The sequence below is a fragment of the Alligator mississippiensis genome, chromosome 9, assembly GCF_030867095.1.
Source record: "Alligator mississippiensis isolate rAllMis1 chromosome 9, rAllMis1, whole genome shotgun sequence".
Taxonomy (NCBI): domain Eukaryota; kingdom Metazoa; phylum Chordata; order Crocodylia; family Alligatoridae; genus Alligator; species Alligator mississippiensis.
The window spans coordinates 14,478,063-14,498,985 of record NC_081832.1 but is presented as its reverse complement, the minus strand read 5'-3'; the positions used below and the strand labels follow the sequence as shown (position 1 = coordinate 14,498,985).

The window sequence follows — 20,923 nt, the reverse complement described above, 5'->3', positions numbered from 1 at the left end:
GGAGGCGTAATAACAGGAGCTGATATTTATCATCAGTGTCTACCTAAGGATTCAATAGCAATCTACACATAAGTTCCATGTCATACCCTCAAAATAGGAAGGTACTATTTCCCTTGTTTTACACAGGCACCTAGAGTGGGTGAGATCATAACTTGCAAAAAGTGACCAACAATTTCAGACACATCCATTCCGTGGTGCCCAGCTTAATATACCTCAGGCCTGATTTCTAGGAGTGCTGAGAGAACCTGGAGCTGTTTAGTGCTTTGTAGTACTTCTAATAATCAGGCCCAAGACATCTCAAGCAGCTAGCTGCAAAACAGAGATGCTCAAAACTCTGGGGTAAAGCATCCACACCTGAGGACAGCAGGGTGATCCAGGCAGATCTTGACAGGCTCAGGAAATGGGTGGATGAGAACCTGATGGTGTTCAACACCAAAAAATGCAAAGTTCTCCACCTTGGGAGGAAAAACCTGCAGCATCCTTATAGTCTCGGCAGTGCCACGCTGGTTAGCACTACAGATGAAAGGGACTTGGGGGTCATTATTGACCACAAGATGAACATGAGCCTTCAATGTGATGCTGCAGCTAGTAAAGCAAGCAAAACACTAGCTTGCATCCATAGAAGCTTCTCAAGCAAAGCCCAGGATGTCATTCTCCCCTTGTACTTGGCCTCAGTGAGGCCGCAGCTTGAGTACTACATCCAGTTTTGGGCCACACAATTCAAAAAGGATGTGGAGAAGCTTGAGAGTGCAGAGGAGAGCCACGCACATGATCAGAAGTCAGGAAAACAGACCTTATGATGACAGGCTGAGAGCCATGGGACTCTTCAGCCTGGAAAAGCGCAGGCTCAATGGTGATCTGGTGGCCACCTATAAGTTTACCAGGGGTGCTCATCATCTGGGGGAACGTCTGTTCACTAGAGCATCTCAAGGGATGATAAGGTCAAATGGTCACAAACTCCACCGTGACTGATTCAGGCTAGACATGAGGAAGAACTTCTTTACTGTCCAAGTCCCCAAGGTTTAGAATAGACTGCTGCCGGAGGTGGTTCAAGCACCCCCTCTGAACGCCTTCAAGACACATTTGGATGCTTATCTTGCTGGGATCTTATGGTCCCTGCTGACTTCCTGCCCTTGGGGCAGGGGGCTGGACTCGATGATCCTCTGGGGTCCCTTCCAGCCCAAATGTCTATGAAATCTATGAAAATTACTGGTTGCTTTTGAACATACTGACCTAGGCAGCACACAGCTCATTTAAGAAATCAGTTTATGACAAAGCCCAGAAGAAAATAGATATCTTTTTGACTCCCAAGTTCCTGCTCTCCCACCCAGGTATCTAGCCTCCAAAACAACCCTCTCACTGGAGGACAAGCAGTCCTGTTGGGTGCTCGTCCAAACAAAATGGATGCTTTGAAGGTTCATCCATCCCCACAAACAATGGACATTTTTAGGTTCTTAATACGCAAATATTCTCACCCTTGTCATGAGAGACAAATAGAAATCAAGGACACAGAACTGAAGTCAGTCTCTAAAAAATGTTCAATGGATCATCAGCAGCTCTTGAGGGAGATATAAACAGTTAAAATATGCATATTCAATGCTTTCTCTAATGGAGATCTCTCATGTTTATGACCATCTCTTTTGGGGCTATAAAACTACATAATATATTATATTATGATGTGTGTATGCATGTGTGTGTTTAAAAACAACTCAGATCAGCAGACATCTCAGACACACCAGAAATCAGCCCTTATCATTAGGATGCTCTAATTTTTAACCATCCCTGTGGTTCTGCTCAGTCTGTGACCTCTCCGTTGGATGGATCACCGCTCTCCTGACTAACTTCTTGTTTAAACGTGAATCTTCTTCTTCCTCTGCTGTTTTTTTTTTTTTTACAAGATGCTTTGTGAAATTTCCTTAGCACCCAGGGGCCCATAAAACAAGAGCTTTTTATGAAATGAAGATTTTCTTGATCTTTACAGCAATGTAGTTTAGTGCTCGGAGGTTAGCTCTTGAGACAGGAACATCATTTTATGAAATAAGACGCATAAAATAGCACAAAGGGATCCTCTTCTAGTAAACTATGATGCAAAACTGATCAATGAATAAGAGACCTGTCACCCCTAATCGTTACAACACAGTCTTTGAAAAATTAAAATGCTCCCTATCACTTGCCTTCAGGGGTATTCCATCCCTTAATGATTTCAAGCCTTAGGTTTAGAGTTCTCTTTAATTTATATCATGGCTGACCTGTATTCTGAAGCTGGCTCTTTGCTATCATAAGAAGGTACCTTGGGATTCATGTATGACAAGGTACATTGTAAATGATTCCTGCATTTCAAGTACTATAATGTCTACTATATTGGTTTTAGAAGCGTGCAACCAGGAAAATAGCCAGAGCTTTGAGGGTCAATTAAGTTCAGTTAATGCAAGTCTTCCAATGTGTGTGTATGGGAGGATGGAAGGACCCATGCTTTAGTCCATGGGTAGGTAACCCCTGGCACACATGAGGAGCATGGTATGTGAAGCCATTTTGCTTGGCATGCCACAGCCGGCCCCAGCTTTGGGCAGGTCCCTGACACACAGCCACAGAGTCCAGGCTGCTCACAGCAACGGGTGGGGAGGCTTCAAGCCCTGTTGCAAGCAGCTCAGGCTCTGTAGCAAGCAGCAGGAACCTACCCAGAGCCTGAGCTCTTTGCAGCAGGCAGCGGGGAGGCCGCAAGCCCTGCTGAGAGCAGCCCGGGCTCTGTGGTGGGTGGCAGGAGCCTGCCCAGAGCCTGGGCTGCTTGCAGAGGGCAGCCACAAGACTGCAAGCAGCTGCACCAGGGTCTGGAGCCCTGGCCTGGCTCGTTGCTGGTAGCAGCTGCATGTGTGCCTCAGGGACCATGGCAAGGAAGGGAGCCAAGGCTGTGTTGCCACAACAAGGATCAGGCTCCTCACGGTTCCCTTGCCATCCGCCACTGGCACACCAAGTCAAAGTTGTAGGGTTTTTTGGCACTCGGCCCAAAAATGTTGCCACCCCCTGCCTTAGTCTATGCCAGGGGCCACCAAAGGTCTCACACCAGCTCTCTGTCCATACCAGAATATGCACTGTTCTGCTACGAAGTCTTTTATTATAAAAACTGAAGCTTGGATTTTAAAAGCACCCTAAAAGGATTAGCATCCTGCTCCCATTAAATTTCAATGGAATCTGCATGTGTAACTCCCTTCTTCCTATAACAATCCCAGTCAAGATCCCTTAACACTTTACAAGGTCTGGGCTCGATCAGTGCCAGTCCACTCACGTAGTTAGATCTATAAATGAGGCCACACACTGACAGTTACTTCCACCCACACAGGTATGCCTGCAAAATAGGAAGCCACTTCTAAATAGCAGGTCAGACTCTCCAAAGTGCTTTACCAAAATTAACCAACACCACTTCTGTCCATGCCCTTCAGAAGACTGGGAAACCATCTGAGTATTAAAACAATTTTTCTGAGGCTGCAGGAGGAGTCAGTGTCTGAAGCTTATTGATCAGGAACTCCTGACTTCTTGTTTTAAGTTCAGACTCGGGACACCTCAGCTTCATCTAATAGCACAATTTCAAAGACCAGCCTTTTATGTTTAGCTCTAGCAGAAAGTATAAAATAACCCACGCTTTTGCATAGCTTTGTCACTGTAATTTTTGTCTGAGTAACATAAATATTTCCAAAGGTATCCTCCTTGAACTCTTTTATTTATTACATAAAAAATAGGTCTCCTCATGTCAGGATGGGTTTGCATCACTGCCTGGACAAAGGCTGTACATTCACCAGATGTTATTCCCCCTTACAGGCTCCCTTTGCAAAGAAAACTCTTTCAGTCTGAGTCTATTTTTTTCAATGTTCTTCAATGTGTGGCAGAAACAGACCATTTGATTCCTGTAACTAGGATGATGCATCAGCATCAAACTGTCCAGGACTAAATTCAGAAGCAGCTACCTCCCCACTTGAATCTTTTGTCATTAACACTGGCCAGTGCAAACCCATTATCACATGGAGGAAAACTCGGACAATAAAAGACGCTCTCACAAACACACACGCATATATGCACGCACAGTGACTCTCTTGCACAATTCATTCAGAACAGCTAGAAGATATGTTGGCCACTTACTCTCTCTCTGTTCCCTTTCCTTGATTATAGCATCCAGCCATTTCTGTTTGTCTTCTGCTGTCTTGGCCATACAGACAAACCATTTGTTTTTGGCTGTGTTGTGTATCTTCCAGCCATTTGTCACTGTGTACCCGTTGCTGTGGTAATCTGCTGCAGAAACACAAAAAACAGCCCAGAGTGAACGGAAGGCCTGGCCCTTTAATGAAAATTAATTAGCCTTGGACATCTTGGCTGAAATGTCAATATGTAAACGTCAGCTATTCAGGGAGTGCTGAGCATGACCAGTTCTCAGCATCTCCGATCCCTGTGAGCAATGTTTAGTACCTCTAACAGTCTAGATGTTCGTGTTAGTGCCTATTTTTAGGGCATCAAGTTTGACAACTTTGTCCCCTGTACAAACTATCTGAAACTATGACCGCTACAGAGGTGCAAATCCCACTGACAGCAATGGGAGTTCTGCGTTTGAGCAGCCGGCATTAGAAGAGCTCAAGCAAATCTTCTCCAAGAGTGATGTCAACAGGGGAAATCCATAGGGAGTGTCTTGATGGCTTGAAGCCCACTGAAAGACGCACTGACCTATTTATATCCTACATATAATGACTGCTTTGTCCAAAGTCCTGCCAAGGACAGTGAAGTGGGACATTATCCATGTCTATAGACTAAATCCCTAGAAAAAGTAAACTAGGTTGGGCAGCAGCAGTCTTGTCACTAGTAACCTTGACCTAATATGCCTAGTGGAGATCCCTTTCAGTCTCCATATCCATTTGCTCCAGAATCTCAAAAGCATGTCAAGAAGAAACATGTTATAGCTGCATTTCATCATGCAAAAGCTTTCAAGGTATGTTTTAAATAAAGTATTTTGCCTCAAAGTATCATGAGTAAAAGACAGTCTGACTGCCAAGTTTCCCTAGTCTCAGCTTCCTCAGAATCCACTGGATCCTCCAGTTCAACCTGGAAGGCTGTAAGGTCATTTTCAATGTCATCTTTGCCAGCCTGCAACCTTTTTGGACATAATATCAGTCCAGGACTAAGTGCAATAATAATAGAGAGCTGCTGTGATAGCCAAGGATTTGAACTGAAATCCAATTCTACCTATGCCAGATCACTAGGACAGTAACATACACATCACAACCATATTTAATTTCTATCTTTTGTGAGTGGCTTAAGATACAGGCCAGCTGTTGACAAGGAGAGAGACTATATTGGGTTATTCATCCAAGGCCTCATTAAATATCCCAAGGAAGGGCCTGGACTGTAACCGGATGTAATACTTCATATGTTGATAGCAAGAGAAGACCTGGCTGTGCCGTGTCCTTAAAGGAAGATAATTGATGTCTTACCTGTCCCATCTTCCACATTTTCCACCTCCATGACTTCTGTGTTTATTCGGCCCCTGAAGATATAGAGGGATCCATTGATTGATTTGGTCCGTTTAGAAGCCTTTTTCCCAGCAACTCTGCAATTAGGAATCAGACATGCAATTAACCTCTCTCTTCATGATCTACTTTCCTGCCACCAGGGAAAGACTGGATTTTCTGTGTGTCCTTGGTTTTTAAAATAAATCTTTAAAATAATTTGTGGTAATCATGTCTGTAATTGAGTTTATTAGCTACGAGAGTGATGACTAACAAGCACAAAAAAAAGCAATAAAAAATTATTAAATGAAATTCAATGAATTCAACTCGTGGTTGCACGTATACTGTTACTATGCCTGTGTGTGTAGCAGATAATACATTTTCTTGCTTTAAATTTGATGAATATTAGAAGCAATATGTTCTGCGTATAAAAATGTCACGTGAACCAAAATTTCCATATCATTCCAATGTCACTCTTTATGGAATAATTCTAATTTAAGAAATCTATTGGACAACAAGCAAATAATAACCATGCTGGAATATCAGTGTAGGAAGGTTTCATGAGAATTTAAGGTTTACTTGTTGTGGACTAGAACCACTTGAAAACATCAGCATGGATCATCACTGATGCATCTGAATTCAAGGTGATTATGGTAAGAAACTTTCAATCTCATGTGGTTTTAATGCAAAATGTTAAGTATGGCCCCCTATTTGTTTCTTCAGTCTTTGGAAACTTTTAAGTGCACTAATTCTGAAATCCAAATTTGTAAGGAAAGCTACAAAAGACTGGTGTCACATGGACTTCTACATGCATTTTACTTGTCTCTGCATGCTGTACTCTTGAAAAACATCTTATAGCGGATCACAGTTTATATCCTTATCATTAAATGTAAAGGAGTGACTCCATTAAAAGGACTTCTTAAAGATTTTTTTAAAGCCTTTTTTATGGTTTATGTCCTGGGTCTTTATATTAGCACAGTGATTCTCAACCAGGGCTGCCAGGGCAGATAAGCCATTGCTCAGACTCAGGTTCAGGTTCAATCCCTGCCTAGCCATTTCCCTTCCCCCACTGCCCAGACCCTGTGCACATAAGTAAGCACCATAATAATGAAGTTTGTTTCTGAAACAGGCTGATGCTCAATTTACAAAAGTTATAGAGAGGTGCCATCGATCTAATGAGGGGTGCCTTGAGTATAAAAAGTTTGAGAACCACTGATTTAGAAGTTTAAAATCAAATTGGCACCTACTAAGCGTTAATTGGCTCTGATATCTAAAAACAACCCCACTATCTGAACCAAAACACAACCAGTGAAATCATCACTGTTGAGATGGCTGGTGTCCAAACTCTGTAATGTGAAGGGGTTGCTGTGGCCACTTGCCAAGAGCCCACAGGGTATAAATAAAGCTGCAATTAAAATCAGCTGGTCAGAAAAAGTCTCTTGAAATGAAATTTCTGCACAAAATCTGGGGTGGAAGGTGGAATTGTAAATTTGTCGTGAACACGTTCTTTCCATTTTCTGACCAGTGAGGGTGATAAATACAAGTTGGTGATGACTGGATGTCTACATCCAATCAGACCGACCAGGCCTGAAATCTTCAGGCCATTAGATCATTTCCTAAAGAGGACTGGGCAGATTCATAAGAGAAGCTCTCCTGGCAGCCTTAATGAAGTCTTTTGGATGCTCAGCCTATTTCCCTGAAGGAAGCATGTTGTTTCTAACATCAGGATTTAATTTAAACAGGAGGCTAGCCTGCTTCTAAAGTAACAAAACAATACTCAGCCCCAAAAATCTATGTCATCGATTTGGCAGACTTCTCCTCGGCTGCTGCAGAGATGAGACAGCAAACCTGCATGTCAAAATGTAGGTCCTGATTCTGATCCCACTTTACACTGGTGTCACTCCTTGGGGCTCCAGGCGGTCTGCTTCTGATTTACACCGAAATGAAAGCCCACAGTGGCAAATCAGAAAAGTGCAGCATTTTGTCTCATTACTGCTCATTGAGGGCGCATGGCTTGAGCCTTGCCAACAAGGTTCTTGCCTTAAAATCAGAATAACCAGACCAGTGAAAATCAGTTATCAATGAAATCAGGATCAGATCATTAGACTTCAAAGTAGGCACCACAGACTGTTTTGAATTTCATAACATCTGCATCCCATTAGTTTAGTCGTTTGTCATGTGGCTGGCCAAATGGCCTTGCTATCAGAAGCACGTGGACATCCATTTCCACTCTGGACCAAATTATAAATAGCAGCCAGACAGGGGAAACATCCACATTTTAGAATAGCCCTCCCATCCCTAAATATATCTTTCATATTAAGTAATACTCAGCAGACCTCTTAGAATACTCAGCTTTTTAATGGAAATCAGATTTTGGAGATTTGGACAGGTTGTGCAGCTTTAATAGAAAAAGATAAACAACATCGATCCTTTAGGGAACTCAGAGTGTTACAGCAGCCTCCTCCGATCCCAAGCCAAACTACAGAGTAGTTCAGTAATGTCTGATGTGCAAAAACAGAGAGACTTGCTTAAAAGGCCCTGGAACATTTTGTTTCCTAAAACTTAGTATTCCGGGAAAAGCGCATGTACAAGGGAGCGGCTGAATCAACCTGAACTGCAAACAGACCCGGAGACCGGGAGTTCTTAGACAAGCTGGAACTGCGCCACGCAAGGTCAGATGTAGAGTGGGTTGGGAAGTTTCTAACTGGAATATCTGTATATCAGAGAACCAGTTTCACTGCAATCTAAATGTTCCATTGCACACGTTGATTTTTGACAGAAGTTGTGATGGAAAGGCTTTTGTTGCTTTGTTTCAATGATGTCAGTGATTTCACTTAGATAAGGTTCAAAATAAGTTCCCCTTTGCTGCTTCATTTGATTTCGTTTAAACTTTTCTATTTTATTATAATATTAATGTACACTTGCATCCAATAATTCTATATTCTGACATGTCAGCATGAGCAAAAGAAAATATTTGGACATTATAGAAACAAAATGGTTGCCTATGTCCCACTGGGAACTTTTCAGAGTTTGCATTCCACAAAAATGGCAGCATTTGGACATTTTTGAAAATATTTCCTGATATAATCCAAATTTCTCATGGGATAGACCTTTCGGTCTCTCAGCGCTCCAGTTAGAAGCGCCATGCTGAATAGGAGGCCTCCTTCACCGAGGACTGTAAAGAGCACGCTGAGCCAAGAGCTGGGAGCGGCATAGGGGAAATGAGAGGAGATATCAGAGTTGGGATCACAGGAACCAATGAATGAAGACACGTTTGGAAAAGAAGGCAGCAGGAGAGTGAGAGCTAAGCAGCAAAGACAGAAATGGACTCTGGAAAGGTGAATGAAGACAGTAAACTATGGGCTAATTCTGCAGTAGACGTGCCTTGAGCTTAAGGAGAGCCTTGCACGAAGTGAATGAATAAATAAAAACAGCTAATACTAGTAGGGCTATAATGCATCGCTGTTACTGAGGATAAACTGCAAACACTGACTATCTCTTTATATCTTCTCCTCTCTGCTCCTATGCCGTGTGCTTTCTCTGGACTTTTCCTTTCATTGTCATTGCCCAAACCTGGCTTCAAGTCTTCTGTCATGCTGCCCTCATATGCTTGGAACAACCTCACAATGAATGTTGGCAAAACGTCCTTTTTCACATCACTCCTCGAGACCCATCTGCTCTGGGAAGCTGTCCAGCTCTAAGAGCCACACCTCAGTCCGTGGTTTTCCTGCACTGTATCAAGTCATGTCTTAAAGCTGCACATTTTTCAGGGCAGAGGGACTCGGTCACTGTTTGGCACATGGACAAGACTACACAGCAATTTGTCTGTCCACGAGACTAAATGGACAAGAGTAGAAACAGACAAAAGGAACAGATTATAAACCTGTAATTCAAGACCAGAGGCTGATGGGAACTAGAGTAGATGCTCAGGAGTGGCTTTTTCCCATTGCTGGAAAGCCTACACATGACAAGACTGGAAGGATGTGCTCACCTGGATTTCCGCTTGCAGTAGACCAGGAGGTTATCAAACAGGAAAAATGTTCTCTCTTGGATGTTTCCAGCTGAGATTTTTAACAAAGTCCCTTGGAGTAGGAGCTGTGTGCAGATGTCTGTCAGATTGGACCCCTAGAGCATAGAAAACCAACTGTGTTTATTTTGCCTTTTTTAGAGTACAGTTAAGCTTAATTATGCCCTATCTATGCATCAGCCCATCTTATTTAATAAGTCATGAGAACTGCTAAACAGTGGACTTACCATACGGGAGATGGTCCTTAATTTCTTGAGGTGACCATATATGCAATCTTCTCCCAGGTGTTTAAAAATATCCCTAATGAAATGCCTCTATTCTGTGATTTCCCTGTTCAATACAAGGGGCCTTTCTTCACAAGAAATCCCTTTTAGTCCCTCTGTTCAGAGCATCACTCATCTTCAGCCTGGCACTGCACGTAAGTGGTGGCTTTAAAGATGCCCTCTAGAAGGGCATTGGAGCCTCCTTTGCCATAGTCTCTCCTAGCCATCTTTCCAAAACATGATCCTACCACAGAACCTGTCTTCCCAACTCTGCTGTCAGCAGTGCTTGAAACTGTTCTCCTTCCTCAAGTTCTCAATACACGTGTCCAAATTAGAAACAAACCCCCCCAAAATCATATGGTTCATTTTCTATGAGCCAAGTCCTGGACCCATGAAGGGGGTCTATGTGAGTCTATCTGTGCAAAGTGATTACAAAGCTGGCTGAGCTAGTTGCCTGAGGAATCCCTGGCACAACGAAGTCTCTGGGTGATGTAAGGCCACTGCCACTGGTTCCAGGCATCCTTATGCTACTGTATGGAGCATAGCTAGGGAAGATGATCCCAAGCTAGTTACCCAGGGCACCTGTAGCTGAGCACAAATGCAGGCAGGTCTAGCCGTGCTCCAGTTTCATCTGTGAACTACCCAAGCCCAAATAATAAAGGAATATATGCACTAGCAACCTATGGCCCACAGGCCAGAACTGGCCCGCAAAGATCCAACCTGCAGTATGAGATCCACTGCATGCAGCTCAGCCCAGTGCATTCCCTTCTCTGCCCTTCACCACCACCCCTGCTCTCTCTCTCACCTCTCCCCTATGGAAAGTGTTATTTATTCTCTCCTTCCCTTTAACTCCTCCCCCTCCGCTATCGCAGGTACTGTTTGCCAGAGGCAACCTCTCTCCCTTCCCTCCCCTTCTCTATCCTCCCTATGACATTGGCAGCCACCTACCTCCTGCCTTCCCTTCCCTCCACTCCACTCCTGCTAGGGGGAACAGTGGCTCATGCCAGCAGCCAGGTTGCAAGTGCTTTAAAAGTTTGCCACCCCCTGAAGTACAAAGTATACAGCTTCCTTAGATGCTGCACTGTGCAAAACCAGTCAGTCCTTAGTCTTTATCCATATGATGCTAGGTCTAATATTATTTCACAGGTGCAGAGGCATCCTACTAACAAGGATCCACTTACAACAAATGCCCGGAAGCAGTGGCGGCATTTGTCATGTATTTCTGTATTTGAAATTAGTTTGGAAAGAAGAATAACTTCTCAGAGCAATGTCAACTTCCTTATCATTCCTTGACATAGCAAATAAGGAAGCACATTAGATAATTTGATCTCCTGACTTGAGTCTTACTGGAAAAGAGAACTACAGTACCTTTGGATTGCAAGACACGCATTATCAGCTGAACAATTTGATTTGCAAAGATTCTATTATCTTCATTTTCACAAGCTTCCTATCCATTATATCCACTCACTCAGACCACAAGCACCTCTGTGCACAAAGAAGGAAAAAGTCATCTTCATGCAGAGGTTCAATTTCCATACTTTGAATGAGATTTACACCATGCATTCAGTACAGGTGAAATCTTACTTGCTGTCCTTTCTACTGGCTGATACTATTAAGCTACCCAGGAAAAATCAATTAAATGAAAACCAGATTTTCTAAACGTAATATTGCTCCAGAAGTGTGAACTACACTTTGACTGCATTGCATTCAAAAAGGATTCTTGCTACCTCTGCTGTACTTTTCAAACTCTGTTACACATCTGCATTTCTGTACATTTGGATTTTAAACTGGGGGGAGTAAGCTCAATGCAATATTTTCACTTGCTGTACTGACATAGTTTATAGGCCTGTGCAAAGTGGCTAGTATTTGCTTCAGATGCGGATTTGGCCAATTTGGGGGACTGTGATTCAACTCGGTGATTCGAATCACTGCCCCAAATTGATTCGTCCAAATCTGATTCAGAGATTCGGCTGCTGCTGAATGGGACGAACCTCTGAATCAACCCCATCCCCCGCCTGCTCTGAATGGCTGCCCTGCCTGCTCTCCCAGCTCCTGGCTCTTTGAAAAAAAAAAAGCCCCAACTCGCCAGCTGCTGTCGGGCCGGGGCGGGGCAAACCCTGCTGCCCCCATTGCCCCATGCTTCGTGGGGGCCTCTGCCATGAGCCCCCCGCCCCCTGCCTGCTCTCCCAGCCCCCGCATGGCTGCCCCACCCACCCTAGCTCCTGGTTCTTTAAAAAAAAAAAAAAAAGCCTGCACTCACCAGCTGCTGCCTGGTGGGGGCGGGGGGGAGGGCGATCCCTGATGCCCCCCACTACCCCGTGCTGTGTGGGGAGCTCTGCCACGAGCCCCCAGAAGCCCTGAGGCTGCTGCAGCAGCAGGTGAGTCCGGGGTTTTGGTTTTGTTTGTTTGTTTTAAAGAGTCGGTAGCTGGGGCGGGCAGGGCAGCCATGGTGGGGCTGGGAGAGCGGAGGGGGGTTGGAGGGCTCATGGCAGAGCCCCCCATGCACCATGGGGCAGTGGGGGCAGAGGGGATTGCCCCCCCACGTGGCAGCAACCAGTGAGTGGGGGCTTTTTTTTTTAAGAGCTGGGAGGTGGGGTGTGTGGGGCAGCCATGGAGGGGGACTGGGAGAGCTGGCGGGGGTCAGGGGCTGCTCAGGGGGGCTGGGAGAGCAGGCAGGGGATGGGGCCTAGCAGGGGTCCCCCCCATGGTGTCCTCTCTCCTTCCTCCAGCCCCCATCCCTTACCTACCAGCATGGAGTCCAGGTCTAGCTCCCTACAGCAGCCAGCGAGGACTGCCTGAATCCGCAAAGCTCTCTGAATCATTTCTGAATTGATTCAGAGAGCTTTGAATCAATTCAGACCTTGTAATTGGTCTCCTGATTTGATTTGGATTTGGAGATTTGGCCACTGAAATGGGGCAAATCTCCTCCAAATCGAATCAGCACTCAAAGCTTCGTGCAGCCCTAATAGTTTATCTTCTAAATAATTAGTTGAGGCCAGCTTAAAATTGCTTGTGATTCAACTTTTTAGTCTGAAGATCACTTGTTGACAAAGTCAAATGGCCAAATGGAGCACAGAGTAAAGATTTCTAGGTTTTCACAATCATGGTTCCTGACAACAACTGGCATATAGAAGTAAAATTGGAATAATGTTCTGCAGCAGTTGAGACCTGTAACTGAGAGGTTTTCAACACCAACAGCTTTGCAGTGACAATAAGGCAAGCTCACTGATCAAGGCTGGGTTTTTAATATTTCCAAGGGAACTCAAGTGATAGAGAAGGGATAGGAAAAGCAATGAGTAGCATGAAATTAGAAGAGACCTGTCTTTTTCTTAGTATTATGCAAGAATCCCTGGGTGAAACTCCCTGTTCTGTTGTTTTATGCAGCAAGTGGCATTGGGGAATCAGAACGGCCCCTTCCCACCTTAAAATCTATTAGGCTATGAATCAATATTTTTATATCTCCCTCATCACTGGTATCTGAAAGGCTTTGATACAGTTCCTGTGGGGCGCTGACTGATTTGCTCTTCATTTATGCCAATCAGCAAGGCTTTCAGTTGTAAGTAACAGATTGGGGAAGATTTCTGTGATTTTCTAGGAAATTCTTTTCAGGGCAGAAAATAATTTCTCACCTTTTCAAGTGGGATTGGGCTGCAGGTAAAAAAAAAAAAAAGTGACAGCCAGTGGGCTTCCAACTTAAAGTTTATTATGAAACGATTGACTCAGTTTTCACAAATCATGCTGTGCCAGAATTGTGGGTTTCTACACATATCGGATTTGTGGAGCCCAGACTTTCAGCATGTACCAGCTGCACAGTGAAAACAGTCCACAGACACTGATTAGCAAGACCCTCTTCCAACTGGCAGTCAGTAGATACAAAATAGAGTCAGCATAAAAAAGTTGGTTGTTCATTAAAAAAAGAAAACCCTCCCTACAGGGGTGCCCCTCCTTTGCATCTTTGCTATTCACCTCTTTTTACACCAACCCACTATGTTCTCAGACAGTGGTTTGGTTTGAGAACCAGACCATGAATCAAGTGAAAAAAACAGGTTGTTTGATATTATAATCTATACAATATACTACGCAATACTACGATACCTTGCAGTGGCAGTATCGTAGCCCATGAGGCCCAGCCAAGGCATGATTATTGCTAGTTGAAAACTTATCCCTAGGATTTAGCATTGTTCCAACTAGAGAATGAACCTGAGTAGACCATCTACTCAGAGTGTGGTTCTTCAGATGTCTCCTGGTCTCTCATTATATTATGTCTTGGAAACTAAGTGAAATAACATTAGACCAGGACTCTGTTCTAAGCATCATACTGAGCACGGACTACAAAGCAGCGCTGCTAATGCAGTTGTTAAAGAGCTGGAATCAAGGAACTGCTCTTAAAATGAAGTTTCAGAGGATATAGAAGGGTGAGAAGGAAAAGCAAAGAGTTAATGCAGAACTGGAAACATATTGTACCATTTCATGTGTTGAAAAGGGGGATGGTGGCACTAATTACATTGGGATGAAGCCTGGAGATGGGGTTGGGCGATTGGCAGCAAGTGCAAAATCAGGGAAGCCAATGAAACTGTACTGGTTTGTTTAACGAGAAACAGTAGACAAGGCAGTACCCCTTCCAAATCAGATATACAAATCAAAAGTAAACTTAGGACAGAGTTTCTTGAACTTTCTCCAGAAATCTGCATTGCTTGGTAATGCAGCAGGATGCTATTCGCTTGCTCTTGACAATGTAATGGTCTTTGATTAAGCTTGCCAGGAGCATGGGGCCTTGCTGAGTTAGAATGAGCATCATGTACCTAAGCCCCATGAGTTGCCAACCTTTCAGCCTCCACATCAACACCACTGGGAAAGGAACATCTCTTACTTTAAAGGGAGATTAAGATCAAAAGATTAACTGAAAAATGGAACAGAAATCTCCCCTGCTCTTTCCCTTCCCACGCCCAACTCTGTGGCTGGTATCATTGCCGTATGAAAGGAAAACTATGTGTTTAGTTCAGCAACTGGAAGTTTTCATAGGCTGGGAGCCCTTTTCCCTGGGAATAACTATGAAATGCAGTTGAAAACCTGGTTCTGAATTGCAAATGGCATCTGTGTCGCAGCAAGAGGCAGCCACTTTGGTCAAAGGTGATACTTTGTGAGCCCTTGGCAGCATGGGAGTACTGGGTAGGAAACCATAAACCAGTTTGCAACTTGCTTCAACATGTTTCGGAAGAATTGCCAGATGCGTTTAATATTGATCTTTTACTGTGATACACAAAGGCACATCCACCCTGTCTTAATAAGCCAGTAGGAGCCTCAGATCTGTTATGCAGCTTGCTGCCTGTGAAAAACACTTTTTACCTTTTGAACTTACACACTGATGGGCTGAGCGACCTAGGTGACCTTGTTATAAAATAGTGTGGATAAACAAATCTGAAACTCTTCTCATCCCCAGAACGTTCCTGTAGGTTATTTAAACCCCATTAAAACACAAGAGTGGTTTGGGTGTTTGTTTATACATGACATCACAGACGCTCATCACAAAAATCACTAGCAAGGCTCCAGGGTTCAAGACATCCCTCTCGCCTTGTTGACTCCAAACGCCATCAAACCTGAAATGGCTTTAACTGCTTCTGGGAGTCATATTCTACTGAACATTATCTGGCTATGTCTATTGAGCTTGCTATCCAAAAAACACACAGCTGGATAGCCGGGTTGCTCTTATGTCTTCAGCTCAATGCCAAGAACATCCTTCAGGGAAAAAATGAGCAAGGTTTAAAACAAAACAACAAAAAAGCCGCCCTGGAGCACACCCAAGAGTCCAAACATGAGGAAGTTTATGTGACCTCTGGAAAGATGTCCTCCACTAAGGAATCCTCAGCTGGCAACAATCAGCCTGGATGTTTTAAATGTCAGGAACACTCAACTCCCGACACCAAGCTCTCCATGAGGCCATTTAACACCACTAACTCCCTATGGTGGAGTAAGAATGAGCTGTACATCTCCCTGAGGGTTCCAGCTCTGCTTATCAAATGCTGTGGGGTAAAGACATCAAATTACAAAGCTGTCAACCTTTCTTGAACTGAACCTACTGCCAGACTCCACCACGGGATGGCTCCTTTACAGAATTCTTCCTTCTCCCTGTCCCTCGCTCGCCCTGGCTTTCCATCCTCTTTCTCTCTCCTCACGCCCTTCTCTTCCCCAATATCAAGCAGTAAAATACCTCACTAGAATCACCCCGTAAGTTACCTGACAGCAGCAAATATGTCTGTTTTCAAGTGGGCCCTTTTTGGACAGAAAACCTTTATGAAGACAGAGGAGCTCACTTTGAGATTCCTAGGAAAAGTGAGAATTCACAGGAATGGGGAGAAGAATGTGTCCCAAGTAGACCCGCTCTGACTTCACCCTCTGGACTTGCATGCTCCTCAGACCAAATTCACCCATTTCAAATTTCAATTCCTTTTATCCTTTACAAGTGTCCTTCTTCTATGATCCATTTGTTCTGCATCCAGTTAGGAACAGCTCATGTTCCCAATATAAACTAGATTTTAAACCATTCCAAGTGATGCCACCCATACCTCTAAGTGCATTTACACACTGCATAAGACACGCTGAGATCTGTGTACACAATGAGTCATTCTGCTCCAGCCTTTTGAGTGATGTAGGGTAAAGTGCCTACAGGGAGTGTGCTGATTTGCCATCCTACCTCCCATCCTTCAATGTGGGACTGCAGCTGCTCAAGGGCTTCTAGCTTCTCCATCTGCCTCTTAGTCTCATTGATATTTGTGCAGACAGTCTTCATTGCCTGCAATGCATTCTGGACTGCTTGGTGATCAGGATGCTTAGAGGGCGTCCTCTTAGCTAGTTCCTGAAAAAGAAAGGACATAAGCAGAGTGAACTTTGAATGACATGTGGGAAATGCAATTGCTAACACGGGATTAGGGGGCACATGCATAAGGAAAGTGTCCAGAAGCCCTGTTGAATTATCAGAGCAAAGTTGTACATGTGTCGCTACAGGTTTTGTAATAACTAGATGCTGGTCTCTAAAAGATGTTATTGCTGTAACACTAATGTCATTGTTGGGCTCTTGCTAAATGAGTTCAGGCATTGCATGATGATAAATATGACAAATGAGGGAAGTTCCTACCGAACATTTTGTGCTGCATTAAATGTGCTAATGAGAACCAAGCTCAGCTAAACTAAATAATTACGTAAAAAACAAGTGACTTTCCACAGCTCTCGTACAAAAAGACATGTCTGAACAACAGGCCCAGTCCTGGCTTCATCATAGGCCTGCTGAATGCTGCATTTCTCATTATTTCAATGGTGCAGGATTCAGCCCAGATTTAAATTCTCACCTCAACAGCCCCTGGTGAAAAAATAGAAGTTGCAGAGGCTGTGCTCTTTTGGAAATCCAGCCCTACATGGGCAGATGCCAGTCTGAGTTCCCTATACAGTTCTATAAATGAAAGCAATAAGGTAACATCTTGGAAATCCTTGGATGAAAGACATTTCAACACAGCATTTAAATTAATCCTCTTCAGTTAGCTCAGAATATCAAGGGGAAAGTTGAGGTACAAGAAAATAAGCTTCTTGCCCAATGGTCACACAGCAAGCCAGTGGCAGAAACAAAAAGTCCCAATATCCCTTCTATACAACTAGATAGTTCCCAATGGTCAAAAGGCCTCAGTATCATCCAAACAAGAGCAGACAGCTCCCAGAGAGGAAAAGCCTACCCCACAATCTAGGGTGCGAATGAGAAAGGTCTAGTTAGCAGCAGGACCTCAGCAGGAGGGCTTCCTTCACCAAGTGCAGGCAATGGGCATGTGTTGTCTGGACTGATTTACATAAAGATGAACAAGTCCTCAGCTGTGATAGTTTCCCAAGAGACTGCAATTCATTCTGTTCAGATCAGAGTAGCCCAGCTAGCCACAGCCTGCTGGGACACAACGATGGGAATACGTTGGACCCTGACAATAATCACGAATGACAAGGGTCTGGCAAACAGCAGAGCTGCTGTCAACTCGTAACGAATCATTTTTCAGACCAATGATATTATAAAGCCAGCCACAATTGAATAAAAGGTTCATTTAAAACCTTACTGGGGTTGGCAGTTTCCTTTGGATACCCAACTTGGTGTTTTAAGAGCTGCATTTTTAGCCTGGCTGGAATACTTCACTTTTTCCCCATATTCTTTTTCTTTTTAATCTATTTTTGGCTGTTTTTAAGTCCTGTGGCTGAATGTCAAACTGCTGCTTAGCTGCCACACACTGTATTTCCAGAGAGGGAGCTAGCACATTTAAATACAGCCAGAGTTTTGACCGAGAAAACCTAATCCACGGCTCCCACACCCAGAGACTAAACATCTTCCATCCAGCGTAGAAGAGAAAGGACAGTGTAGTGGGAAGGAGACTGGTGCTCAGTTCTCTGTTCCTCCTAAGTGAACCTGGGCCAGATCCTATCCTATTAGATGCCTAAGAGTAAATTGATTCCACCCTGAAAACCGGTTAACAGAAAAGTTGGATGGCTCCTGCTCCTGCTCATTGCTTTCCCTGCCAAAGTCATAAGGCATGTTACAAAAGTTGGTGTAATAACGTTTTTTTCAGCATGAGTTAAGTGGTGCTTTAAGGTCAAGCCCCCTGGCCTGCTGCTGATACTAATACCAGCATTAGCGTGGCTGAGTAAGGGCACCCGAAGCCGAATAGTTTGTCCAACAGCTCTTGCAACTGTGCCGTTGGTTCAATAAAAGAGATCACCAAGAATCCCTGTACTTTTCCTGAACCATCATAGCTACATTACCACTCCAACCCTATTGCACTTATGGGGTTGGGATTCAGCAGTTCTGTTGCAACAGCCCATCTTTTATAATCAAATCACTCTGGTAATCCAATCACTTGGTGCTGCTAATCAGATCATTTTGTGGTGCTTCACTGTTGTTTCACAACCCTGGTCAATACTACATAATGCCGGTGACAGAAGTTGCCCCTCATCACTGCAGGTTTGCATGCATCCACACAAAAATGTAATAGAAACTGGCAAAAACTAACCTCTCTGCCCCCTGCACTAAACATCCCTTTCCAGTGACACAAGCCCTCCGCAGACAAACAGCTGTCAGGAAGACGCCAGTACAGATGTACTCCGGTGATACAGTGACGTCAGCACCTGTCTGGGCAGGACCCCGGTCCCAGGCAACTTCTTTTTGCCAACACAGCTTCTCATGGGGAGGAAATGCAGCACATGCTCTCATAACACAGGAATAACTAGGCTAGATCAAATGGGTAATTTAAGTGTCATTATATGTGCCAAATGTTGCTATAAAGACAACCCTTACTTTATCTGTGCCCCATCTGTAAAATGGGGATTACAGCACTTCTCCCCCACCCCTCTGAAAAGAAGTGCTGTGAGGATAAATACACTGAAGAGTGTGAGACGTCATGGCAGCGAGGACCAAATCAGCACCTAAAAGAGGGCACAATTCTGAGCATCGTTGTCTAGAGATTTTCACAGCTGTGATTGTATTGGTGAAAACTAATGAGGGTAAATTAAAGGGGCACAGTGTCAAAATTAAAAAAAAAAGGCTTTTGAAAATGCTAAAGAAATAATAACAATATTTTAAAGGATGGGACTGGGATACAGGAAGCCTGGGCTCCAATTCTGCTTTTCCCCTGAGACCTCCTGTGTGCTACCTCCCATGAGACAGCAAATGGCCTATTTCATTAATGTTCATAATTTATCTTGAGATTTTGAAGTGCAGGGTACTGCCAGTATTTATTTATTAACTCTTCTGATTTGCATAACCTTTTAAATTGAAATCTGTGAATAGAAGCTAAATGATTTCCGCACTGAGCCATCTTCAGACAATGCAACAGATTGTTCTCATGAGAATCAGGATGCATGGTATCGCATCCTCCGGACTCATTCCCACGAACTGGTTACCATAGATGGACAGGTCTGAAGGAATGGATGTGACCATCCATGTTTTTATACTGGAATGTCACTGCACACTGCTATGCAGGTTTGTAATAATGGTTACAAGTGAAATTCAGAAAGCCTTGTTTTAAAGAACAGACCCAGAAATCCCAATCCCTGGGTTTTGTTTGTTTTTTACAGTTTATTAAACTGATTATTGCCCTTTTGTCGGTGGCCCTTTTTTGCATCATGAATGGAACAAGCTGTTTTGCGAACTTACACTGAGCTACAGATTTTCCTTCTATAATTTTCCTTCCCAAACATTATAAATGGTGACTGACAATGGCTGTTGTCAGACGGGTGATGCAGCGGAAGCATATTGTGCTGACAACTGGGAGGACCATTTAGGGAGACGAGTTAATGATCCTAAACTCTAGGGCGATTTACAGGCTGAGTAACATATGCAAGAGGGAAATGAGCTGGCTGCCACAACAATCGCAGAAGGAGGTCCCATGGGAAGGCTGTTCTTACCCCACTGGGGCTCAAGATAAGGTAGGAGAAGAAGATTATTGAGAAGGAAAGGTGAAAAGAGGAGCGTCAGCCATCAGTTTGTCAAACACTGTGTTAAATCTTTCTTTACCTCTCATTAACATTGTTGCAGTGTCCTGCTGCTCAGTCCCACACGCCGCTTTGGAAATGTATGTGCATCTGTTAGCTCTGTCTAAACATCTCTTTCTGAAACCACACCATGTGGATGTGAAAAAAACAGCCCTTTGTTCAGAAAGGCCTTTGCAATAAAGACCAACAGGAATTCAACCTTTTCCAGTAGAAATGATGCCAACAAACAGGTGGATGCTACCTAAATCTGCCCAGCCAGGATATAAGTAAAAAGGTATGTCTTACCAAAGACAGGCAAAAATGCAGCTCCCTCAGACCTGGCACAGAGCAGAAAGAGTGATTTGAAGAGTAGCTTAAACCGCTCTGTAACACCTGCCTCCCCCAAGAAAGCAGCGCCCATGTTTTCTGAAATGTAGCTTTGGTTGCTTATTTGTTTTAGCAACAGATCTATGACATGCAGGGAGCCGGGTTTTCTATCTGCCATGGAAAAAAGCACTAAAACCCAGATTTTCTCACTGTAAGGAGAAAAACCTTTAAAGGAGAAAAATGCGGGAAATGGTGGGTTTTCCCTTGCAGGCTGGCAGAGTTCCAGCCTGCAAGGAGCTGGGGGGGCAGGAGGAGGGCGCTCAGGCAGG

The 20,923-nt window shown here is 44.0% G+C and overlaps 1 protein-coding gene and 1 pseudogene across 2 annotated transcripts in view; one reads left to right on the top strand and one right to left on the bottom strand.

Annotated features, from left to right (window-relative positions):
* The window catches only part of PREX1 (phosphatidylinositol-3,4,5-trisphosphate dependent Rac exchange factor 1), a 229,901-nt gene that overhangs the window by 85,547 nt on the left and 123,431 nt on the right, over positions 1-20,923 (bottom strand). For both annotated transcript variants that reach the window (XM_019484535.2, XM_014609519.3), the window contains exons 6-9: positions 16,468-16,629; positions 9,478-9,611; positions 5,472-5,587; positions 4,132-4,281 (exon numbers count right to left, since the gene is read on the bottom strand). In XM_019484535.2, coding sequence (XP_019340080.1) covers positions 4,132-4,281; positions 5,472-5,587; positions 9,478-9,611; positions 16,468-16,629 — 562 coding nt within the window. The remainder of the gene's footprint in view (positions 1-4,131; positions 4,282-5,471; positions 5,588-9,477; positions 9,612-16,467; positions 16,630-20,923) is intronic.
* On the top strand, positions 13,869-13,948 carry LOC132243428 (U4 spliceosomal RNA; annotated as a pseudogene).